The following is a 25,203-nucleotide window of genomic DNA, read 5'->3' on the forward strand; positions in this document are numbered from 1 at the left end:
GTAGGTGACGGCAGAATCGGAGATGGAATTGCCGACGAACTTGGCACGATCTCTCATCTCCACATGCTTTGGAGTATTGAGTGTCATGGAGTGTGCGCCTGCCTTTTTGTTCATATAATGGCCTTCCCCGAATCCTGACCTTTTCAAATTGCGCACCACCATTGAGAGCGTACCATACTCAAGAGCGATCCATCTCCGAAGATGCGCAGTCTCCGACTGCTGGCCTGGGCTCCGGGCGTCAGCCCTCGGCCGATTTCAAGGTCACAGAGCGCCATCTTGTGCGACGTGTTCGCGCAAGCAAACCGATCTTTCTCACGCGCTGGCGACTATCGTGGTGCCGGTCGACTATACTCAACCACTTCCGGGACCCTTCGCAACCGCACCTTCGGTTTCCGTTCAGCCGAGGTTCCTCTTCTGCCTCGCCAGAGTAGCAGCCAATACAGTCCTTTCACACCTCACATTGTTTCTCAGACACGCCTATTATGTTCAACATCACGCCTCCTTGAAGCGAAACCGCTTACCCCGTCTCCGAATACTCCCGAACCTCCCAACCGCTCCGTTCCGGAAAAGGAGGAGGAAGACAAAGGGTTTGAACTGTCCGAGCGTGCAGCGCAAGCCGCTCAGGTTGATCTGCGAGCCAAATTGGCAAAGGATGGCGCTTCGGGCAAGAAGTCTGGTTTCGCGGAAATCTGGCGGCTGATCAAGATTGCGCGACCCGAAGCCAAATGGCTCGGGTTCGCATTCTTCTTCCTGCTGATCTCCTCGTCTATAACTATGTCAATTCCCTTTTCGATTGGTAAAATCATGGACACAGCGACAAAGAGCACGGAGGAGGGCGGCAACGAGCTGTTTGGTTTGAGCCTTCCCATGTTCTACAGCGCTCTGGGCGGAATCCTTGTCATCGGTGCATGTGCCAACTATGGTCGTATCATCATTCTCCGTATTGTGGGCGAGCGCATTGTCGCGAGATTGCGCTCCAAGCTTTTTCGCCAGACATTCGTGCAGGATGCCGAGTTCTTTGATGCCAACCGAGTCGGCGATCTGATCTCCCGCCTCAGCTCTGACACTATCATTGTGGGCAAGAGTATCACGCAGAACTTGTCGGACGGGCTTCGTGCCGGTGTCAGTGGCGTGGCTGGTTTCGGTCTTATGGCCTATACCAGTTTAAAGCTGTCCAGTATCTTGGTTTTGTTGCTTCCGCCAATTGGCTTGGGTGCTCTTTTCTATGGACGAGCAATCCGAAACCTCAGTCGTCAGATCCAAAAGAATCTGGGCTCGCTCACCAAGATTGCCGAGGAACGCCTGGGTAACGTGAAGACAAGCCAGTCGTTTGCGGGTGAAATTCTTGAAGTCAACCGATACAACAAACAAGTACGCAAGATCTTCGACCTCGGAAAGAAGGAGTCCTTGATCAGCGCGACGTTCTTCAGCACGGTTAGTACCCGCTTTTATAGCCATGAATTGTTGGGATTGCTTACTGACCGCTACTAGACTGGATTGATGGGTAACATGACGATTTTGAGTCTGCTTTACGTCGGAGGTGGCATGGTTCAATCCGGTGCCATCAGCATCGGAGAATTGACCTCGTTCTTGATGTACACTGCTTATGCTGGATCCAGCATGTTCGGCCTTTCGAGCTTCTACTCGGAGCTTATGAAGGGTGTCGGTGCTGCAAGCCGACTCTTTGAGCTGCAAGACCGCCAGCCGACCATCCATCCCACCAAGGGTTTGAAGGTCGAGTCCGCACGCGGTCCTATCCGCTTTGAGAACGTTTCCTTCAGCTACCCGACCCGACCCGCTGTGGCCATCTTCAAGGACCTGAATTTTGAAATCCCACAGGGAACCAACGTTGCGATCGTTGGTCCCTCTGGAGGCGGCAAATCAACCATCGCGCACATCCTGCTCCGTTTCTATAGCCCTACTGCGGGTAGAGTTCTCATCAATGGGAAGGACATCAATGACTTCAATGCAAAGTCCCTCCGACGAAAGATCGGTGTGGTTGCACAGGAGCCCGTCCTCTTTTCTGGAACTATTGCCGATAACATTTCCTATGGCCGTCCTCAAGCAACTCATTCTGAGATCGTTTCTGCGGCGCGCAAGGCCAACTGCCAGTTCATCAGCGATTTCGTAAGTTCAACTTGACTTGCCATGCCTTCCATTTACTAACATTTGTCTAGCCTGATGGACTCGACACTCATGTCGGACCCCGCGGTGCGCAGTTGTCCGGTGGACAGAAACAGCGAATCGCCATTGCGCGTGCTCTGATCAAGGATCCCGATATTTTGATCCTCGACGAAGCCACCTCTGCTCTCGATGCCGAGTCCGAGACTCTAGTCAACGGTGCCTTGGCCGCGCTGCTGCGTGGCAACAACACAACCATCAGCATCGCGCATCGCCTCTCCACCATCAAGCGATCTGACACAATCATCGTTCTTGGCAACGATGGCAAAGTCGCCGAGCAAGGCAACTATGAAGAGCTCAGCGCTCGTCCCGATGGAGCTTTCACCAAGCTCATGGAATGGCAGATGAGTGGCGGCGAGGCTGACCAGCCTCCCAAGGCCCGTGCTGTGCAACCGGAAGAACTCTACGAGTTCCCGGAAATGGAGCAGGACAATGAAGTCGATGAGGAAGAACTCGACGAGTCCAAGTCGGAGAAAAAGAAATAGACTTTTGATTCTCTGTACACACACACCAGACCCCAGCGTGAAACCTGGGACACTCTTTGCACCCACTCAACTGATGGATCCGCTCTCTTCTCATATTCATTTAGCATATTTGATTTCTCCGGCGATAGATGTTCTCATTTTTGCAACCGTGTACAAAACAACCAATATAATGCACTGAAATACTGCAATGGTTCTTTGTAAAAGCTCACGACATGTCCGAATGAAGCCGTCCGCATGTAGTTCGCATTTTCCGCAATCTGCGATCTGCAATTGGTCACGCGGATCCGCCCGTCCCCGATGAATCATCTGAGCTACAACTCCGGACCCTGGATCTCAACCGCAACCCCCACGGTCCCAGGAAGAGCTTCTCCTCGACTTTCAGATCTCCGATGTGAAGGACTACATACTTGTTAACCATGGACCGTGTCCGCAGACTCATCGCCGAACCGCCGGCCTACGAGCCGCTAGAAGACTCCGCGGAGGACGATGGCGATCACCATGACTCGCGACGACCTCCCCGCTTCTCCGGGCTGGAGTATAGCATTTTCTTCCTCCTTGGAGTGGCTATGCTATGGGCTTGGTAAGTCTGTTCGCGGGAATTGCCTTGACTGCATCGAGGATGCACGGGAGCTGTAAAACTAACTCGACGCTCTAGGAACATGTTCCTAGCCGCAGCACCCTACTTCCACAGCCGTTTCGAATCAAGTGAATGGGTCGCAGCACATTACCAGTCCTCGATTCTCTCCGTTTCGACAGTCACAAACCTTGGAAGCGCATACATCCTCGCCCGAGTACAGAAGAATGCCTCCTACCCGTGGCGCATCACGCTCTCGCTGCTTATAAACTGCGCCGTTTTCACACTACTGGCTTTTTCGACGATCGCGATGAATGACATATCGGTGGGCGGGTACTTTGCCTTCTTGATGATTATGGTGTCTGCTGCGAGCTTTGCCACGGGTCTCATCCAGAATGGCGTTTTTGCGTACGTTGCGGGCTTTGGCAGGGAAGAGTATATGCAGGCGATTATGAGTGGGCAGGGTGTTGCCGGCGTTTTGCCGTGCATTGCACAGATTGTTTCCGTTCTGTTGGTGCCGAGTAAGGCGAGCACCGACGATCGGCCCCAGTCATCTTCGAAATCGGCCTTTATCTACTTCCTCACTGCTACGGGCGTCTCCGTCATTACCTTGCTAGCTTTCCTTCATCTTCTCAGGCGCCGCCCTGGTACGCAATTGAAATCCTCGGATGAAGACGAAGACGATCTCGATGACCGGGCACACGATAAGTCGGTCAGTTTGTGGACATTGTTCAAGAAGTTGCGATATCTGGCCATTTCCGTCTTCTTGTGCTTCACAGTCACGATGATGTTCTTCCCGGTCTTTACTACGGAGATCATGTCTGTCAATGACTCGGCGAAGTCTCGAATGTACGATCCGTCTGTCTTCATCCCACTTGCGTTCCTGCTCTGGAATGTGGGAGATCTTGGTGGGAGAATGGCTGTGGCTATTCCCCGATTATCTCTCGCCCATCGCCCGTGGATGGCGTTTGTGTTTGCCATTGCACGTATCGGTTTCGTTCCTCTCTATCTACTGTGCAACATCAACGGCCGAGGAGCTGTGGTGCAGAGTGACTTCTTCTATCTCTTCATCGTGCAGTTGTTATTCGGTGCGACCAATGGATACTTGGCATCTAGTTGCATGATGGGTGCGAGCTACTGGGTTTCGGAGGATGAAAGAGAGGTCGCGGGTGGGTTCATGGGATTGATGCTTGTGGGTGGATTGGCTGCTGGCAGTTTATTGAGTTTCCTTGTCGCCAGCTGATTCCAGTGAGCATGGTCCTGTTATAACCTTGGAATTCTGGAAGATATAAAGGCTATTTATGATTTACGACTGATGATGACCCTTGGTGATCCATCTTAGATACCACGTACATATCCATGAACAAGACATTTTCGAGCTCGTATCTTTTCTCTTGCTAATTTTAGCCTCGGAATATTTCCGAATCTGGGTCTATAATGTACTTGAGCGAAGGGCGTGGGCTTCTCGAACAGGTCTGATACGTAGCTTGCATGCGGCTTGACATGGGTCAACGAAGAAAATAGAACACTATGACAACGCATACTTATGGCGTCGGTGGTTCGGAAGACCGAATTGCCATGATGACAGATTTTACGGCCAGCTCTGGAGCATTCACTAAGCCAAAAGTGTTGGCCTGATCCCCGTAGTCAGTCATGCGGAGAATTTTGACCAACATATAAAGGTTCTCTATACATCGCACATGAAAGAGTGTTTCGAGAAGCAATCTGTTGAATTAAATTCAGCTTTCAATTAAATGCCACAAATTTTCACCTTCTATCTAATCTTGCAAGTGAAATGCTGTGGATCAAAGCATAAATGAGATTAACTTGAACGCTGGTGGGAGAAACCGCAAGTTCGAATCCTGTATCGCGTTGTCAGCATTGGATCATTTATTAACTCAGATATAAGTTGCACTTTTCTCTCACCTGCATCATGTCGTTTAGATACATTCGTGGGGTTTTATTTAAATCTGCTTTTGATCATCTATCTCTCTTTCCCTGCACTCTGTGAGGCTTCTTACGCAGTTTTCTCCTTCCAAGGTTTTCATACACACAGGACTTACACTGCTAACTTCCCTGTCTTGGGCTTCTGGATTTTGCTTTTTTTGGTTTATGTAATTCATTCTTACTTAGACTCTGAAAATGATCTCGGAAATCGCGTTGCGAAGTTTGGATCCTCCGGACGCTTCGTCACTCTGGATCGTAGCTTCCAGCGCGCGGATTTTGGCGAGTGAGATCGAGAGAGTCACTGTCACAGACTGAATCTGACAGTGACGTTTGGATACAGCTGGGTATGTACCTCACTGTCTGGACCATCTACACTCTGTACTTTCACCCGCTCAGCCGCTATCCCGGTCCCCAGCTAGTTGCCTGACGGTATTCTGCTGCCGTTGGTGGGGGCGACTGCGAAGTCTTTGGGCCCGGGTTAATGTTAACTGGGGTGGATCCTGGCTGGTCTGGTCCCTCTTGCATTTTCACACGTTCATTCTAGCATATTGAGCCATGAACAAATTTTCTTTCTTGCCAAGACCTTGATGCTCCCTAGGTTTCGAAATATAGGTTTGCGTCAATGTAGAAAGTTGGTTCCGGACCCAATTTTTTCGGGCAACCGAATTCCTATGCGAAAGCTTAACCAACTCCAACCGAACCCTGAGGAGGAATGAAGATCTCGAGTCGCGTGCCTATGACCCGGGCAAAGCTTGACCAAAAGTCAAGCAAATAGTAATCGAGACCCGCACGGCACCGAAAGCTCAGCCACAACGGACCACAAGCAAATCCAGGCACTTGGGGTCGATCGAGTTGCATCATCTTAACCCGATCGGATCAAGTTCAGGGGACGTGTGGATCTCAGCTTGACAGCCAACAAACCATAACCGGTAACGGGTACCTCAGACCCTGTAAATGTCTCACCCTCTCGCGTACTTGATACACTAGTTGGCCTAGACCCTGCCTGGACCACAGCTAAGAATATTGCAATTGGACCCTGCATCTCACCAGCTCCTTACTTTGCACAAACCTGCCCTGAGTGGGGTGCACATTGCATGGCCCCTTTGCATGCCGGATCTCTCCAATCATGGACTTGGCCATGTCTCTTTCCCCAAGGGACGCGTGTCAAAGGTTATCAAACCGCTTACCCTGACGATCAATGGAGCATCTCCCCTCCGATCCCTCCCCGTCCCGCGTCTGCCTGACGTGATTCTTCCACATGGTGACACTCTATCTTCCATCCCTGGCTTCTAACTCTCTGAGAGTGGCAAAAGGTCGGCATGACATCGCGCCAGAGCTTTTTCTTCTCTTGATCTCGTTTTCTGAGCTATTCAGCTTGTCCTCTCCTTGCATCTCATGACCGTCATTCCTTCAATTCCTTCATAGAGTCGATTTTCAGCCGCGTCTCGCAAAACCACCTTCGTTATGTTTTCCAATCGCAAAGGCCGCTCTCTCACGTCTTCCATCCTTCTTCTCGCCGTCGCCTACATCTTCTTGGTCTGGCTACCTCTCAGCCGTCTTCACACATACCAATTATACCACCCGAGGCCAACCCCCATCTTCAACAGCGAGATCTCGTCTCCCAATGCCATTCATTTGAATTTTTCGACAGAGAGGTACCCCGTTACCTCGTACAGTCCTTTACCAACACACCCGTCTCCAATCCCCCGCATCCAATATGACTTCCCGCGAGAGTCTAAGCGCGAACGCAAGCAACGAGTCAAGAGGCAAAAGGCTGTGAAAAAGGCCTTTATGCACGCATGGAATGGATATAAATCCCACGCTTGGATGCGTGATGAGGTATCACCCAGCAGTGGCCGATATGAGGACTCATTCAGCGGGTGGGGTGCCACCCTGGTGGATTCTCTAGATGCTCTAGTCATTATGGGACTCGACAAGGAACTTGAAATTGCTCTTGAGGCTCTGGAGCATATTGATTTCACTACCACGTTCAGCCGCGAGGTCAATGTGTTTGAGATTGTCATTCGGTATATGGGCGGTTTCCTTGCAGCTCACGATCTGACCGACGGCAAGTATCCTATTCTCCTTAAGAAAGCTGTCGAGCTGGGTGAGATGATCTTCAATTGCTTCGACACGCACAACCGTATGCCGCAGATGCGTTGGGATTGGTCCAAGTAAGCCGAACTACTACCAAACGCAATTCACAGATGGGATACTAACAAAGTTTTAGATCCGCTCAAGGCGAAGAAATCGAACCATCAGAGCGAATGGCCTTGGCCGAGCTGGGATCTTTCAGCGTAGAATTCACTCGCCTGACTCAAATCACCGGCGATCCCAAGTACTTTGACGCCGTTCAGAGAATCTCAGACGAGCTCGAACGGAGCCAAAACGCCACCAGAATCCCCGGACTATGGCCTGTATGGGTCAACGCAGACCGACTCAAGTTCGACATGGGTGAATTCTCGCTAGGCGGATGTGCCGACTCAGCTTATGAGTATCTTCCCAAGGAGCACGTCCTTCTCGGCGCTCAAACAGACCAGTACCGCGATATGTACACCAACGCCATTGAGGCAATCAAAGAAAACCTTCTCTTCCGAACAATGACCAAAGACGAGAGTCGGAAGATCCTATTCACTGCAGATGTGCGTGCTTCGAAAGGTGGTGCGTTGCAGAATATCCAACATGTCCAGGATCACTTGAAATGTTTCCTCGGTGGGATGGTGGGCATTGGCGCCAAAGTATTCGACCGAGAGGAAGACATGGCTATCGCCCGTGGACTGACAGATGGCTGTATATGGGCCTACGACCAAATGCCCTCCGGTATCATGCCTGAGATCATGAAAGTATCGGCCTGCAAAGACATAGACGACTGTCCCTGGGATGAGGGCCGATGGTACAGCGAAGTGATGGCCTCGCCCGTTCGCACTCCGGAAGAGCGTGAGAAGGCGCAAAAAGTCATCGAGCTCGAAGGCATTCCACCGGGTGTTCTCAGCCTGCGGGATCCTACATATAAGCTCAGGTTCGTCCTTACTCATCCTATTGTGTGTTCATGTTCTAACTAACAGGATACAGGCCCGAAGCCCTCGAATCCGTCTTCATCATGTACCGAATCACAGGCGACAAGTCCCTGCAGGATGCAGCATGGCGCATGTTCCAGAACATCGACAAAGCCACACGCACCAAGTATGGCCACTCCTCTATCGAGGACGTGCGCACTTCCGTCCCAGAACATACCGATAAGATGGAGAGCTTCTGGCTCGCTGAGACACTTAAGTATCTGTATCTTATATTTTCCGAGCCCGACCATGTCAGTTTGGATGAATATGTCTTGTGAGTTTTTAACCGTGCATATTGACGTCCAGGCACTAACGCATTACAGGAGTACCGAGGCACATCCGTTCAAGAGGCCCTCTGGATATATTTGATTGGGAGACTTCATTTTGATTGGATTAGCGTTTGAGTATCACCATTAGGGGTTGGCGTTTCGGGATCATCATCATCACCATCATTTGGATCTGTATATACTTTCTTACCGACTACCTACAGGAAAATGGAAAAATATCGAGATTGATATCGATATGCCATCATGCAAATAAAAAGCCTAGTTATACATAGGCCATAGCATCATTAGATACTCTCTTCGACGGCCCCTGTCCCCTCCGTCTTGCCTCATCATACTCGTACTGAACCGAGTACTGGACCTCCTTCCGAATAACCATCGGATCGGGCCCACTCTCCGGTCCATCACTCGCCCCTCGACTATCCCGATGTGTCTGAGGTATCAGCTCAATGGCATCCCCGTCCAGACCCGGTCCCGACCCCGACCCCGACCCCGACCCCGACCCACGCCCATCTTTCCCTTTATCCAGCCGCGAAAAGTTCTTCATGCTAGGCTCGCTGATCGCAAACATAGACCGTCTTATCGGAGCCCTCGCTTCCTCTCGAGTATTCTTAACCTGCTTCTTCCACTCCCTCCCCATCCCATCCTGCACATTCCCATCACACAACTCCTCCTTCGACGCCGACCTCAGCCCCCTAGTATTACTCTCCGTCCCTGCCCTCTTCCTCTGAGCCCGACACAAACTCCTACTCCTCGAGCCATTCCCCGAACCCGACCCCGACCCCGACTTCGAGCTCTTGCTCCTCGATGCCGACGCACTACTTTCCAAATTCGAGTCACCCGCCGTACCGTAATTGGTACTCACAGCCGCCATGAAAGGACGTAGACAGAAGACACTGCATGCAACGAGGGCGTAGTGGACTTCGACCTGTAGCCAGAGAGTGGGCTCGACGGCGGCGAGGGTGACGTCTGTTTCCGATAAAGCGGAGTGGAGGCTTGAGATGTGGAGGAGGGTGAATATTATCAGACTGGTATTGAGGTGACTTAGTTTATCAAATCTTTGAAAAGGTCTGAAGGAAGGCCGTAGGAGGTGGGCGTGGTTCACTCACGGGAATCGGAATATAAATGCGAAGCCTATGGCCAGTTTGCGTTTCATCGACATGAACAGGCCTTTTAGTAGGATTACTGCCAGGAAAAAGATTATGAGTTCGGTAATCACGTCGACGGCTGCGATGAATTGCCAGCGTTTGAACTGATATTACATGTTAGCATCGTCGCCGAGTTGCTGATTCCTCCCGAGGTCCAGGATATATAGGGCATCCTTCGACGGTTCATCGTAGACTCACCAAATTTAGACACTGTCCACCCTGTGACCTCCAAGGCTTGTTCAGCTCACAATTGACCAGTAAGATAAAAATAGCTGGAATGAGCCACGCCGTGCACAGAGCCAACGTAGCCCACGAGGCCCTATTATGTGGTTTTTGAGGCGTAAGACGGAGATAGATAGTGACGACGCAGCATTTTGAGAGGTAGATAATGACCAGGGCGAAGATGTCGCTTATTGCAATTAACTAACTGTTTAGTTTCCACAAGGCCACCGATGGATTTTTCACTTACAGCCTGGATCTGGTTGAGGCGGGTATCATCTAGAAAAATGATGGATGTGCCGAACCCGCGCGAACATGCGTAGAATATCAGGGAGGCCTGTACTATCGCCATGATCTGGTAATGTTAGTACAATTCTCAACGTGTCGCATTTGAGCCCATCGAACACACCGTAGCCCCCAATAGCACATAATCATCCCTCGCAAACGGCGGAATCAGCATGAGCCGAACATACAGCCTGATCAAAAAGCAGACGAGCGTGACCACGAGCCCCAGCGCGGCGGAGATGATTATCCATGCGCCATGGTGGTATTCGTCGACTACCTCGAAAGGAGGTGACTGGCCCGGGGGCACATAAGGGCCCATGACAGGACGAAAGTCAAGCCAGCGCACAGAGTCTCATGAATCAAAGGACGGAAAATGAATTTATGAAAGGGCCATGAGTCGGAGGCCACATGCAAAACCGGGCCTCGAGGAAAGTTCTGGAGGTCCACCCGTGTATAAACAAGACAATCCTTAACGACCATGCGGCCCAGAAGATAAGAATAATCACCGCTATCGTTCAATGATTGATTGCAGAGCCCATGTGCCGGCAATCGCCATCGGGTCCCGCTTCAGGCTACCAGCTCCAGTAAGTTTCTTAGTGCGGTCTTCCGCATCCCTTCCAAGCCTTCCAGTGAGGATGACGCTGATTCAATATTATGTACGGAGTACACCGGGTTCACCGTACAGGTCTGATACAAGTAGGAATCAGCTAGCGGATTCCCCTCACGTCAGGCGCCGACTATTCGAGTTATGGTGGCAAGCGAGCCGCTGCTATTCCTGGATTGAGGCGATCGAGCTATGTGGTCGTGGAGACGAGACGTGGGCTCCGATAGGGCCATGTGGTTGGTACCTCGGATGGAGATGCGAGGGGCAACCTGGATTAGGTTGGGTCTGGGGCCGGAGTGTGTTCTAGGGATGATTTGCACAGGGATTGAGGAGTGATAGGTCCGATGGTCCGGTGGTGCCGATAGGTGCAGAAGGCTAAGTATACTACGTACCCACCTGGGCTCTACCCTGGGCACTTCGACAGTCCAAGTAAACCAGCTTAATTATTCTCGATGATTGATCAAAACAAATAGCCATGGAACAATAATTGCCCCAACCTTTCTAAGATTCAAAATATTAAAGTCTAGAAAAAGCAACAAGTCGTGCGCCCGACATCCCTCCAAGTGATCCCCCCTTGGCATGCAAGGCGCCGATAGCCCCATCACCCATTCTTCAACCCTCGACCCAACAAGGGATGAAACAAACCAATTCGCGCGGCCCAAGCTCAACACCAACGCCCTTTCGCGACATCAAACAAACGATGTGTCAATTCGATGGGGATTCCACATGGCGTCAAAATTCCCCTGACCATGCCGTGCTCCCACGCCCTTTTCCACGCTTGAAGCTACAGTGCCCCGGCATAGACCCCCAATAGACTCTTCTCCCGGGACCTGCTTTGTTGGGACTGGTTAGGGGATATTCGAATGTGGATTTACCTTGGTTGGGTTTTCGTTTCTTATAACCGGGAGAATTACGTCGCGGACTGCATGTTGTGACACCCGGACGGTACTTGAACTGTGGTTCGGTTGCTCATTCCAAAGCCTTTGATCCTGGTCGGAGGTTTTCTGTTGCTTCCTACGCGATGTCTCCACTCAGATCCGGCAGTGATTCCCAAATGACTGTTACGGCTAATGATCATGATGAGGAGGATTTTCTCCAGAAGGGGCTCGTCGCGCCGAGGTATATGGGGACGGTTGCCGATCAGCGGGATATGAGTGCGCTGGGCAGAGTGCAGGTTTTGCGAGTGAGTGGTTTCTGAGTTCGTTTTTTGGAAGCACAACTGACATTGCCAAGAGAAATTTTCGATTTATCTCGATTGTTGGGTTTGGATGCACCTTGATTTGTACATGGGAGGTGATTTTGACGTTCGTTGGCTCTTCCATGCGACTGTTGGTCTCAAAACACGGAGTGAATGCTAACGTTCGCATAATAGATTATTATCAGCTGGGTTGACTGATGGTGGCACGGCGGGCTTGATATGGGGATTCATTGGAGTCACGCTGGGCTTTACCCTTGTCTATGCCAGCATAGCCGAGATGGCTTCGATGTAAGTTGGATTGTACCTGATCCTGTATTGTTCTTAGTGTTAATGTATATGGCAGGGCTCCCACAGCTGGTGGACAGTATCACTGGGTTTCAGAGTTTGCGCCGAAAAGAGGACAAAAGTTCCTTAGCTATCTCACAGGTAAAACCTCTTGAAGGACCTCGGGTACTCTTGAATCTGTGTCGATCAAGTCTGTTAACATCCTATCAGGATGGCTCTCTGCAATGGGCTGGCAATGTGCCATCGTCTCGATCGCGTACCTGGCAGGCACAATTATCCAGGGACTTATTGTGTTGAATCAGCCAGACTATGACTTTCAGCGCTGGCATGGTACTATGTTGGTGATTGCCATTTCGACTTTTTCCATTCTGTTCAACACTTTCTTGGCGAAAAACCTACCATTTGTGGAAGGGCTGATCTTGATCATCCATGTCATTGGACTCTTTGCGATCATTATTCCATTGTGGGTGCTTGCGCCACGAAATAATGCCCGTGCTGTCTTCACGAACTTTAACAACGGCGGTGGGTGGGATAATGCTGGAACGGCGACTCTGGTGGGCCTCTCCACCACCATCACGTCTATGCTGGGCTATGACTGCTCTGTCCACATGTGTAGGTCAAGCAACTCATCGGATATGGCTTTTGCTAATTCTTCCAGCCGAGGAAATCAAAGATGCTTCGGAAACACTGCCCAAGGCCATGATGTCCTCCGTAGCAGTCAATGGGGTGTTAGGATTCGTCATGCTGGTAACGCTGTGCTTTACCCTCGGAGAAGTCGAAGCAGTACTAGACAGCGCGACAGGATTCCCATTTATCCAAATCTTCTACAACACGACGCACAGCTTAGCAGCCACGAACGCCATGACGGCCGTGCTGATAGTAACCCTAACAGCCAGCACCATCACCGAAGTCGCGACTGCATCACGACAACTGTGGTCATTCGCACGGGATGAAGGGGTTCCCTTCTCATCCTTCTTTGCCTACGTATGTTCCTCTGGCATTTTCCAAAGAGCCTAGCTGACTGAACTGACAGGTTACACCGGGATGGAACATCCCCCTCAACTCGGTGATGGTATCACTAGCGGTGACCGTCCTCCTTTCAATGATCAATATCGGGTCCCAGGTAGCTCTGAATGCTATCATATCACTGACGATCACCTCTCTGATGTCAGCCTACATCGTGTCGATTGGCTGCGTGCTTTTGAAGCGGCTTCGTGGGGAGCCACTGCCGCCCCACCGCTGGTCGCTGGGCCGGTTCGGTCTGGCGGTGAATGTCGGAGCGCTGTGTTTCCTGCTGCCCATATTCGTCTTTGCTTTCTTCCCCTTGTCGACGCCCGTGACAGCCGAGACGATGAACTGGAGCGTGGCCATGTACGTTGGCGTCATAGGATCGGCGACGATTTATTATTGGGCCAGGGGGCGGCATCATTTCATTCCGCCCGTGGCATTAGTCAAGCGGGAGGGGGCATTCTAGTTTGGCCTCGGTTGTGTCGGGACATGGATTCTTATGACTGTATTTAAATTGTGATGCTTCGCTTGTATTTACTTGGATGAATGTGACGTTTATATACGCCGGATTGGCAACTGATCGGTCGATCGGGCATGAATGCCGGACCAAGTACTTCCGGAATATACCGCAAGTGATTTCCTTATCTTCCCTGTCGCGTGACGTGAATCCTTTCTTACTCATGGGGGCTGTTACTCGAATCGAAGGTGTTTGAAGCATCCCGGGATGCAACAACAGGCCGGGATTAAGTTATCCGATGGAACCGTTCCGACACGCCGAGCACTGGCTGAGACGGGAAGATATCACTGGCCGATTCAAGTTCTTGTCCCCTGGCCGACTCGTTCGTGTCGGGGGCCGAGGTATCAGAAGAGAGAATGCCCAGCTCCTAGCTCCAGAACTGAGTCTTGACGATCATGGCGAGATCCAGGTACAAGGGACGCCCTTTCTCACCTGAAGCTATCGAGCTAGCAACATCCACGGTTTCTGGAACGACCCACCGGCAGGTAACGGCCTATCCACCGAGACCCCAATGGTTGGGAATTCCAGACCCGACCGGCAGGGACAAGCCTTAATCGAGGAAAGTGTAATAAGCGGCAGGTCGGAAGGTGGGCCGGTGAGATCCATCCCATTTTACCTTCCCCCTTCTTAGGGGCGGACGAATAGGGAAGAGTCGGTGTTCCCGTGTGTGGTGCGACGCGGGCTATCTGATTGATTGATAAGTTTGATCCGGTGTCGGCCCACCTCGGAATCTCCTTTGTGATTTTCGTTTTTTTTTTTTTTTCGCTCGGAACACAAGGAGGCCCCGGCAAGGATTCCTTGTAATTATGATTACATGGAAGGGATTGTTTTCAATCTTCGGGAATTACCCCGGCTTCACCGAGATACTATACTGTACTTCATCTTAGGACTGCAATCTGATAAGAGAGCGATGGGCGAGTAAGAACGTATCTAATGGAAATCGACTGGAGACTACCCCATGTAAATGCACTGTCGATCTGGGGGTTAATGGATACAATGCCCCAAGTCAGCACCGAGTTCGTTCCTCAAGTGGAGTGAAAGTTTACCCGGTGACGAAGAATGTGGCAAAATCAGATAATTCCCAGTCCGAATCTGGCGTCCGTTTCCGCTCCACAGCCGACCTCCGTATTTTTCATCTTTCACCTCTTTTGAGACTCTTTCCCGCTTCCTGGAGCCGAGCACAATTCTTCGGATCCCTACTTCCCTTTTTCAAAACTATTGCTATACCCACGAGGTTCAGACCATTCACCATCTCGTTCCGCGCCCGTCTCGCCCGTCTGCCCCGGCGGCCATTCCCGATAACCCCTCCACTGGCCCTCGGCTCGTCCCTGCACCCCATGGGTATGTCGAAAGGCCCGTCATTGCTATCGAGAAACTCACACATTTCATTTCTATAGTCCACGCAGTCGAACCAGTTATGCCGTCGGCAAACATCGCCTCTACGGGGCCTCGCCCCCGGAAGGGCACCTTCCAGGATATCCCCGTCTCGTCCACCTCCCATCCCGATAATCCTATTCCTGAAGAGCCCCGAGGGGTCCGAACTCTCTCTGTGACAGATATCAACTTCAATGTCTCGTCCCAAGAAAGCTCCGACACGAACGGTTCCAACTCACCCGCGTCCCCTATCACACCACCCGACTCTCAGAGCGAAAAAGAGCTTGACGACGTCATTCGTCGCCGCCGCCGAGCCTCGACCGTTTTGATCTCTCAGAATTCAAATGATATGAGAAGAGTGCTGGAGAATGTCGGCACGGGTGGTACTCAGAAGATCCAGTCTTCGTGCTGTGGCGGGGGTTGCTGCCGAGGACAGCAATTGCGACCGATTGATGGGCCCATCTCGGGTTTCAATTCCATTACTCCTCCCGATAACAAGGCTTACAATAGTCTGGGCCTGAATTTGGAATTCCTCACGCTAGATAGCGATCTCTCCAGCATTGCCGCGCTCCCGGAGAAAACGGTCTCTTTCAAGTCCGCCCCCTCATACACCGCCAATTTTGAACTCGGCCCGGCAGACCACCCCCCGAAATTCGTGCAACCCCATCCTCCTTATGATGTATACCGGGCTCCTCTTCACCATGCCCGTGAATTGACTAAGAATGGCGCGGAGAAGCGCACTTATCACTTTGATATCGATGTCACCGATTACCCTGCCGAGAGTGGTATGGTGGATTTCGTCGTTGGCGGCGCGATTGGCGTGTGCCCAAAGAACAAGCCTGAGGAAGTTGAAGATGTACTGAATCAGTTGTGTGTGCCCAAGTCGTTGCGAGATAAGAAGGTCCTTATGCGCACAACAAAGGGCCGGTGGCCCACCATCTGGGGTGACGATGAGCCCCGCGAGCTGGTTACCACAAGACGTGAGGTTCTGAGCTGGTGCTCAGATATCCAGAGTTACGCGCCGACCAAGTCACTCTTCCGGCTCCTGGCAGAATACAGCAGCGAGGAGAACGAGAAGAAGATCCTTGAGTACCTCTCGTCCGCCCAGGGCCAGGGTGCTTTCTGTGAGCTCCGCACCAGCTCTCACATCAGCCTGTCCCAGTTGCTTCACGCCTTCCCCTCATCGAAACCTCCTCTGGACCACCTTCTCTCCGTGCTCAACACCCTGATGCCTCGCTTCTACTCCCTATCCCAGGACCCCCAGATTTCTTGCCAATTTAAAGGCACCGAATGCCGGCGCCTAGTCGAAGTAGCCGTGACTGTTGCAGATTCCGAGGATTGGAAGGGCGGTATGCGCACCGGCGTGGGCTCGGGATACCTTGAGCAGCTCGCTCAACGTGCAATCGCAGCCGAAGCAGCCGGGGAGAAGATTGATATTCACATCCCCATGTTCCGAGGCCTGATGGCTAACCCGCTCGCTACGCGCTTCGCCTCTGATGGACCCATGCTACTGATCGGCGCGGGTGTCGGTATCGCTCCCTTCCGTGGATTCGTCCAGCGTCGTCTGCAGTCTGCCAACTGTGCCAACAAGGTTTGGGTGCTCCAAGGTGTGCGAGACTCCTTGCTCGATGAGCTGTATAGCGGTGAATGGGGCGTCCACGAGGACAAGGTCCGCACTGTTGTGCAAAGCCGTCGTGGCGAGAGTCGCTACGTCCAGGAAGAGGTCCGCCACCAGGCCGATCTGGTCTGGTATGTGATCAACGCTCTCGATGGCCGAGTCTTTGTCTGCGGTAGTGGCAAGGGCATGGGCGAGGGTGTCGAGGCTGCTCTCGTTGAGGTTGCCATGGCCAAGGGCAACCTGAACTTCGAGGAGGCCACCCTGTTCTGGCAGCGCAAGAAGGAAGCTGGCCAGTACATTGCTGAAACCTGGTAATCGGATCATGGGTTATACGGTTTCCAAGCGGAGGCGCATGTGCCTCCCACACCTTCAACATACCTCGACGCAGCTATTACCGTGTCAGCATCGTCAATCTGTACATACAATCTTTCGACCATCTGCATCGTCACGATTTGCATTTTTCGTTCTGCATTGGCTTGGGTAAGGAATGACTAGCTACGGAGAACGCAAATCAGATCCAGCTGGCTCCAGCTTGACCACCAACAAGCCTGTTTTGATTCTTTCTATTTTAGCGGGGCGGTTATTTGATCTATCGTTTCATCATGTTCATGTTACGGGGCTTTGTGCAGTTCCCCATTTGGTTGATTCTCTCCAACAAGGACCCTTTTGCCCTTATTTTATCATTAGTCGGTTCTGGGAGGCTACCTGTTTCATCATTCACTAGATTTAGAGTCGATTCCCTCAATCTGACCCCTCATTTGACTTTACCAGTTTCGCTGTGTCTAGACCATAAGTAAGACGTCCAACGTCCTCGGTGACAACCAGTACAATGCAACACAGACCGTCGAGCTTTTCTATTCATATTATCTCCACGCTCTCCACCCCCGCGTGACTCAATCGGAATCTCTTTCCCCAGAAAACAGTTCCTATGACACTGCGGAGGCCGGTTAACCGGCCCGGTGCGTGCGATAGAGGAATATCACGTGACAGAGAATGAGTCGAAGGCATGGTGTCAAAAAACAGCCATAAAAGGCGTACCTACTTCTCTGAACTGATCAAACCAATCAGTTATCTGCCACAACCTATCATACCACGCAAATCGACAACAATCCCCCAAGCCCAAGCCGACATCGGTCCTCTCGACAATTCCGTGCCCCACATCGATAAGCCGTCAAAAGGTGGGGGATTCTCCAAAGCTCAAAGCTCACCACGAACACAAATTACCACCACCACACCCCAGCATTCACGATGCCCACCCTCCAAGAAAGCAAGATCTGCTTCATCGGCGGAGGCAACATGGCCTCCGCCATCATTGGCGGCCTGACCTCCAAGGGCGTCTCCAAGAGCAACATCATCGTCTCCGAGCCCTGGGACGTGAACCGCGAAAAGCTCGCCTCCACCGGCGTCCAAACAACCACCAACAACGCCACCGCTGGCTCCGATGCAGACATCGTCATCATCGCCGTCAAGCCGCAGGTCACACAGAGCGTGTGCGAGGAGCTGGGCGCATCTTGGGGAAGCCGGAAGGTCCTGCCGGTTGTCGTGAGCATTGCGGCCGGTATTACGCTTGACTCGCTGCAGGGGTGGTCGAAGACGGCGGACGGGCGCACGCCGCATGTTGTGCGCGTTATGCCGAATACACCTGCGCTTGTCGGAGAGGGCGCGTCGGGCGCGTATGCCAGCAAGGATGTGACGGGCGAGGAGAAGGAACTTGTTAATGCTTTGTTGGGGAGTGTATCCAAGGCTACGGAGTGGGTTGACCGGGAGGAGTTGTTGGATGTTGTTACCGGGTTGTCTGGTTAGTTGGCCTTTCTTTTATTGTTGCCTCGATGTGGCAGAAACCGAAGAGTTGCTAACAACGTTCAAGGATCCGGCCCGGCTTACTTCTTCGCTATGGTTGAGCACCTCGTTGCTAGCGCTACTGCTCTCGGTCTTTCGAAGGAACAGGCGACGCGTCTGGCTACGCAGACTTGCCTTGGTGCGGGCAAGATGCTTGTTGAGTCGGCTGATGAGCCGAGCCAGCTGCGTAAGAATGTGACCAGTCCCAATGGAACTACGTTCGCGGCGCTGCAGACTTTTGAGAAGGAGGGGTTCGAGAAGATTGTTGATAAGGCCGTTACGGCGGCGACGGAGCGGGCCGCTGAGTTGGGCAAGAAGGCTTAAGCTTGAGGTGATGGGTTTGTGCTTAGAGCTTGATGCTCGATGGAAATGTTTCGGTTTTTTCTGTGTCACTACGGGTATAGACAAAAATGAAGAAAGTAATTCATTATTTGGAAAGTGACTGCCTAGACTGCCTAGGTGCATATAAGTTATCGCGGTGGCTTTTAGTGGTCAAATATTGCAAAGGAGGATGCAGTGCATCACAAAGCTTAGCTCGAATAGTATTGCGAGGATGTTGTCAATTAAAGAACCCGGAAGAAGATGATACTCCGGTACTTTATTACGCAATCTGCTCATGTCCCGAGTAGGCCAGACAGCTGGTCGGTAAGCTCGATATCAGTCCGTAGGCCTCGCGAGGTTCAAAATCTCAGCGCGACAGTCTAGATAGATCCGAGCTCCCGGAAGCTTAATCTCTAGTATGGCCTGTCTGGGCCTGCTTGCCCATTGCTGTTACAGATTGCCACGATGTAATCTAATTAAACACCGAATGTTGATTGCATATGAGCCACACCTCACATCAACTCGATGCCGAGGTCCTGTCCCTCGAGGGTGGCTTCATCACAACGTTGACTGTTGATCGTAGCATCTACCTCGGGATCGACAAGGGAGCGGTGACAAGCCAAAGGTGATCAAATAAAATCAAACAGCATGTAACGTCGTTCCAACTATGAAATATGGACCCGGCATCGTGCATGAACGATTCCCTTCATACCGATGACCTATCATTTCACAAAGCGGTCTAAGCTGCACGATCTCTCCCTGTGAATGGCCACGAGAATATACGGCCGCAAGCAAATCAGAAAGTGACCAAGTGATCAAGTGATCAACTAATAAACTCAACCAAGCCCCTCCTACCTAAAGTAGCAAGGTGACAGGGACAGGGATTATGGAAGCAGGGCACGACGCCCCGTGGTCGCGCTATTGAAGTTGATATAGACTTTCCCAAGTCATGACGACATGGCGGGTGGGGAATCTATATACAAAGTTGGAGGATTTATTGAAAAACAAGCCAGGAAGCCCGAAACCGGGGGGTTGGGACGGTTGACTACTTCGATGACAGGCGACAGGCGGAGCCTAACTCGGGCGTCCTTGCAGATATGGACGCAACTCACATTTCTGATATTGGCGAGATGACCGATGCAGTTAAAATTCGGACATACCCCAAATCGAGATCACTGGAAAATGAGAAGGCAACTATCGATAGACGGTCTTGGCAAATCTGATTCTCTTGTTCCCAATATTCTCGGTGCTAAGGCCTGCCAAAAGGGCTCAGACCTCTAGAGTTCTGTAAGTCATGCAAGTCGCCGAATAATAAGGTTCCTAACCGGGTTCGCAGGTGCCCAAACCACGCATAGAATGAGTTCGGGCCCCGGTGAATTGCGAGATTACCCCTAGTCCCAAGTACCGGGACAGCTGGGTTACACGGTGACACATTCCTGCATGGCGCATAGCGCTATGCCGCGGTACTCCGCGGCCATATTCCCCCGCTCATTCCTCGGCCCTTGAAAAGCCACCCCCGATCAGAGGGGAAATGCCTGCGAGATCCGATGGATGATCTGCATCCCTACTCCATTTCATGCACGATCGCGGATCTCGAGTGGTGTCGGCGATCCCGTCACCAATTCTCGTGCCTGGGAGTGGCAGGGGCCGGCTTCCGGTGAACCGCTCGCCATTTTTTTTTATTTTTTGATTTTTGATTTTTGATTTTGATTTTGATTTTTCTAATATGATGTCCTCGACCTTGAAAAAAGCAAAAGAAGAAAAGAGGTGATTACTTCGAGTGGGAAAAGAAATCCGGGCGAGATCGTCCCTTGCGGGGGGATTCACTTCAAACCCCGATCGCCCTTGAATGACGTGAGGCTGGACCGGGTAGATCCAGATCCAAGCCTCTCCACGAGGATCCGAATTCCATGTCATCTGGCATCTCCGGTTTCGATGTGGATCAAGCTTGTAGTGTTGAATCCTGTGGCGCTAAACAGAAGCCCAAAGCTTCCAGGCCGGAGGTGACTGCCGCCTTCAGCTTGGTGTCGGGCATCAAACCTTGAGATGGATCGACCTGGCGTGATCTAAGTAGGTAGTCCCAAGCCGTACTCGATACGCGGTGCGGAGCCCAACCGAAATTTCACGGCACATCCGGGACATGATGGGTGTCACATTGATGGGGTTGACAGGGATTGTCACAAGTGTCCATGAAAATGCAAATCAAGCCTGTTCGCACCCCAAGGGCGGCTCGGGGTCCTATACCCGGGCCGGCAGGTGGGTATCCCCATTATTGATGCACCCGGTTGATTGGAGGTGATCACGTCCGAGGCTCCCACCAGGAGGATCTCCGATGACAGTCGCGAGTAATTCCCGCAATTCCTTCCGTTCACAGGCCCGGTGCTTCGTGGCTGGGGGCCGATTGAGCCAACTGAGCCGGCTCGGTGAGTCCGTGAGTTAACGAGGCAGTGTGGGGATTAATAAATGTACGCGATACACGAGCTGCACGGCAGATCGAGACGATCGAGGCAAAGCAACGCTAGAGCTAGTGGGAACGAGTAGTTATGTCACAACGAGGGGATTCAAATCCCGGACCTCTTCCAAACACGTCAGTCCTTCGACTCCAACCTCCCAGCCACCCCCCCACATTTTCCTCATTTTCCTATTTTCCTATTTTCTTATTTTCCTCCCCCTAGCGGAACATCAGATATCATATGCATGAGGTGTTCCTCTTTGCACCTTTGCACCTTTGCACGAAGCCCGGTCCAGCACAGACACATGGGGATTACTCGGAAACTGAAATTCTGTGGATCCCCGGTTCGTCTGGAAGGAAGTGGAGAATGATTGAAGAACCCCTAGGCGATCTCAGGACGATGCCCTATCCCTGTGGCATCGCCAAGACCACGCCCATGGTTACTACCAGCCCCTCCGACCTTTCCCTGATCGATCTCCCAGATGGGGATCGAGGCCGAGGTGCCACCCATCACGATTAGCCACTAGTCCGCCATTACCCATAGTCCGGGATAAGCTCCTCGGGACCGCGATCTACCTGGTAGCCAGTCACGGCCCTCGGCCTTCTGACACAAGCTGCGTTGTGGGTACTTTCCCCCCGACTCAAAGGACGACTCACGGAGACCTCTTTCTGGGTTGCCGATCCACCCACATTTGTGTCTTGACTTTTTTGGTCCGTCAACCCGGGAATTCCTCCAATTTTGACACGACTCTGAATCGACTCCACTCTGACTCAAAAACCAATCTGATCACCCTAGGTATTTGATTTAATTAAATACAGCCTTCGGCCTGACTCAGGTACATGATGAATGGTAGAATGCCGCCCACTCTCCACTCACCCCCCTCTCCCCCCTTCGTGTGGCTGTTGCTGCCGGCATACCCTCCCCTCTTCCCCAACTTCTCGGTATGCGGCGACCCCGAACCATTCTCATTCTTCCATCGTACGTATCATACGTAGCCTACATATTACAAATACTGCATAATGGATTTTGGACCGTGCCCATTAGATTCATTTTCTGAAATCATATTCCGATCCTGCGGCTGAGTTCAACTCAAATGTGATCCTTGGTTCCCCGATTGGGGAAAATCAAAGACCGAAAAAGCCAAATATCGGAAATACAAAAAAACCTTGCCAAAACGGCAAGGCCTCCAGTCCAAAAGCAAATCAAAAAGCAATGAAAATAATAAAATAAAATGGGCCCGGGGGGGGGGGGGGGGAGGAGTTCCTGAAGGCCCCGCCACCTGATAGATCCTGGCACTAGCACGACGGACTATGCCAGGTTGACAGGAACTGGACCTGATCCTTGGCGCTATCTGTCAAGGACAACCTTAAGGATGCTCCATAGGGTTCTTGATGTACACCCCCGCTCTGCATGCCTTGAGGACACGGAGGTGCAGGTGCTCCGTAGTTTGTGGCTCCCAGTACCCACTTGCGCCCACGATCGTCATTTTTCTGGGCCACTCCCCCCCTGTTCTTGCTTTCCATGGACATGTAACAGCTGGGTGCGTAGTGTTTTTTCGTTAAAATGTAGAGTGGCCCTGCATTATTTGGGACCCAAAGGAAACTCTCATTCCCCAACCTTGCATAATCTTGGCTGGCGATGTCAACGTAAAATCGGCCCCGTTTCCCAGGTCGGTTCTTTCTTCCTTTCTTACTTATCTCCTTTTCTTTGCTTTCTCCTCTTTTCGATTCCCACCTAGTTTTCGGTTGGGCTGGTCATCGATCGGAGATCCTTTTAGATCTATCTGCATCCACCCGTCTACGTCTAACACGACCTGTATAGTTTCGACCTGTCACGCTTTAATTCTTCCTCTACACTCAACTTTCCATATAATTCTCGTCTATGTCCCAGTCCCGGGAGACGGACGAAGATACCGACATGGCCATTTCCTATGCAAGCAGGGCGCCGGCCGGTAACCCCCAAACGCTTCCATCGTTTCGCGAGGTGAGACGGCCTTACCATACGGGAGGATTACCAGTGCACAATACTCACCAAAGCTACAGCTCCTCCCTCCACACCTCCACGAAGAAATCGACTCCTCCTCATATCGCTCCGCGCGCCAGTCACAGGAACGACCGTTGTCCGGACATGAAATAGCCGATCCCCGTTCCATGCCAGGTTATCCAACAAACCCACCCTCCAAAATGCCCTACGACCAGCACCGCGAATACACCACACGTACGGAGCGGCCGATGGGCGATCCCATGTCTATGCGGGGACCGAGTCCTATTCTCCCACCCATCCGGGACCTGCACTCGATGCCCGAACGCAAAGGATATCCCGACGGCGGAATGGCACACAGATCCGATCCCTTCGCACACGACTACCGCAGCCAACCCGTACCAGGACCTATGACAGACCGGAGAACCGCCGAATACCCGCCCATGATGCACGGCCAATCTGCCGCGCCCTACGTGCACCCGACAATGGCCTACCAAGGCGACCCAGAACAGATCTCGCCGAGTATGATGGGGCACCCGCAAGCCAACTTCGGAATCATGGGCGAAACAATCGATCCCAAGACAAAACGGCGCAGGGGAAACCTGCCCAAACCGGTGACGGATATCCTGCGCGCCTGGTTCCATGATCACCTGGACCACCCGTACCCCAGCGAAGAAGACAAGCAGATGTTCATGACACGGACGGGCCTGTCGATCAGCCAGGTAAGTCCCGAAGCTGCCGGTGTTTAGGAAAGCGAGCTAACGACAGCCTCAGATCAGCAATTGGTTCATTAATGCGCGGCGGCGGCAGTTGCCTGCACTGCGCAACCAGATGCGCAGCGGCGGTGACGGGGACTCGTCGCGCCAGTCTCCGTTCAGCGACGTCGATCAGGCATCTATCTGAATTGCTTTCGCCTCACCACTAGACGTGCTTGGCTTGACGCCCGGCTCAAAATACCGGACCTGCCTTGATGGCAGGAGCCGGGCATCCGTTTAAGCTTTTTAATTTCGATCACGGCCTTTAATTTACTTTCCGTTTCAAACGTTACACGGCATCGACAGCGTTAATTCGGTTTACGACCGGGAGAGATTTCGGAGATTTCTTTCCTTTTCCTTTTTTGATTACGAGTTCACGGGGTTGGGTATACGGACAAGGTGGATAGACTGCCATTGGCTTTTGTTCTTTTTTTCTATTCTTGTTTTTTTTTTTCCTCCTTGAGATTGCTGGATTTGCTTCACTTTTCACTACAGGCCTCTGACTGAGTCACGAGCTTGCGAGATATCATTTTTGATACCCTTTTACTCATGGGATGTTACCAAGCGGGCTGTACCGGGAAACAGGGGTTTTTGGGAAATTCTTTATTGCATGACATTCATGGACGGCGGTTTTTGTTACATTAGATTCGAGTCACGGTGCATCCGCACTGCTGGCGACATCGAAACTTGCATTGACACGGTGTTCTGGCCACAATGAAAGAAAATACATTTCATGATCCATCGGAAGCGTACGGTTACACCACAGATCAGAAACATGGAACCCAAGATGCACATCCACCCCCACCGAAGACCTGCCGATCCCGTACTTATTGCACGCATGACGGGAAACGTGGATCATCCCTTACGAAGCGGCACGGGGGAACCACATATCCTGAGCCAATCCCGCCCATCCCTCGCCCCCTAGAGTCTGTCCTTCAGCTGAACTCGAACTCTGCCCTCTCTTCATGGCCCAAACGTAAACGGCATCCTGGCACAAGAGGGTCGGAAAATACTTGCACGCCGACCTGAATCTACGGGTACGTCTGTCTGGGATAGATGCCGAAACGCAAAT

General features: G+C 51.9%; 8 protein-coding genes across 8 annotated transcripts; 7 read left to right on the forward strand and 1 right to left on the reverse strand.

The window, feature by feature from the left end:
* Positions 1–201: 201 nt before the first annotated feature.
* On the forward strand, positions 202–2,666 carry mdr2 (ATP-binding cassette permease mdr2; the record flags this gene model as incomplete). The annotated part of the gene is made up of 3 exons (XM_058449768.1): positions 202–1,434; positions 1,492–2,127; positions 2,178–2,666. The coding sequence occupies 3 exons, from the start codon at positions 202–204 to the stop codon at positions 2,664–2,666; spliced, it is 2,358 nt and encodes a 785-aa protein (XP_058312112.1).
* A 416-nt stretch (positions 2,667–3,082) lies between these two features.
* Positions 3,083–4,483, forward strand: N7498_002707 (nucleoside transmembrane transporter FUN26; the record flags this gene model as incomplete). Its single annotated transcript, XM_058449769.1, has 2 exons — positions 3,083–3,246; positions 3,322–4,483. 2 exons carry the CDS (start codon positions 3,083–3,085, stop codon positions 4,481–4,483), a joined length of 1,326 nt encoding a protein of 441 aa, XP_058312113.1.
* A 2,168-nt stretch (positions 4,484–6,651) lies between these two features.
* On the forward strand, positions 6,652–8,612 carry N7498_002708 (glycoside hydrolase family 47 protein; the record flags this gene model as incomplete). The annotated part of the gene is made up of 4 exons (XM_058449770.1): positions 6,652–7,361; positions 7,418–8,206; positions 8,260–8,517; positions 8,567–8,612. The coding sequence occupies 4 exons, from the start codon at positions 6,652–6,654 to the stop codon at positions 8,610–8,612; spliced, it is 1,803 nt and encodes a 600-aa protein (XP_058312114.1).
* Positions 8,613–8,792: 180 nt separating this feature from the next.
* On the reverse strand, positions 8,793–10,498 carry N7498_002709 (uncharacterized protein; the record flags this gene model as incomplete). The annotated part of the gene is made up of 5 exons (XM_058449771.1): positions 8,793–9,555; positions 9,637–9,779; positions 9,874–10,098; positions 10,145–10,249; positions 10,304–10,498. 5 exons carry the CDS (start codon positions 10,496–10,498, stop codon positions 8,793–8,795), a joined length of 1,431 nt encoding a protein of 476 aa, XP_058312115.1.
* A 1,306-nt stretch (positions 10,499–11,804) lies between these two features.
* On the forward strand, positions 11,805–13,740 carry N7498_002710 (putative GABA permease; the record flags this gene model as incomplete). Its single annotated transcript, XM_058449772.1, has 7 exons — positions 11,805–11,966; positions 12,017–12,087; positions 12,156–12,269; positions 12,325–12,407; positions 12,477–12,878; positions 12,925–13,250; positions 13,300–13,740. 7 exons carry the CDS (start codon positions 11,805–11,807, stop codon positions 13,738–13,740), a joined length of 1,599 nt encoding a protein of 532 aa, XP_058312116.1.
* Positions 13,741–15,128: 1,388 nt separating this feature from the next.
* Positions 15,129–17,098, forward strand: N7498_002711 (FAD binding domain protein; the record flags this gene model as incomplete). Its single annotated transcript, XM_058449773.1, has 2 exons — positions 15,129–15,132; positions 15,189–17,098. 2 exons carry the CDS (start codon positions 15,129–15,131, stop codon positions 17,096–17,098), a joined length of 1,914 nt encoding a protein of 637 aa, XP_058312117.1.
* A 933-nt stretch (positions 17,099–18,031) lies between these two features.
* Positions 18,032–18,946, forward strand: N7498_002712 (pyrroline-5-carboxylate reductase family protein; the record flags this gene model as incomplete). Its single annotated transcript, XM_058449774.1, has 2 exons — positions 18,032–18,581; positions 18,651–18,946. 2 exons carry the CDS (start codon positions 18,032–18,034, stop codon positions 18,944–18,946), a joined length of 846 nt encoding a protein of 281 aa, XP_058312118.1.
* Positions 18,947–23,277: 4,331 nt separating this feature from the next.
* N7498_002713 (homeobox domain-containing protein) lies at positions 23,278–24,279 on the forward strand (the record flags this gene model as incomplete). Its single annotated transcript, XM_058449775.1, has 3 exons — positions 23,278–23,379; positions 23,439–24,098; positions 24,151–24,279. 3 exons carry the CDS (start codon positions 23,278–23,280, stop codon positions 24,277–24,279), a joined length of 891 nt encoding a protein of 296 aa, XP_058312119.1.
* Between the last annotated feature and the right edge of the window lie 924 nt (positions 24,280–25,203).

This window comes from Penicillium cinerascens (genome assembly GCF_028974065.1).
Source record: "Penicillium cinerascens strain IBT 15544 chromosome Unknown contig_1_segment0_segment0, whole genome shotgun sequence".
Classification (NCBI taxonomy): Eukaryota; Fungi; Ascomycota; class Eurotiomycetes; order Eurotiales; family Aspergillaceae; genus Penicillium; species Penicillium cinerascens.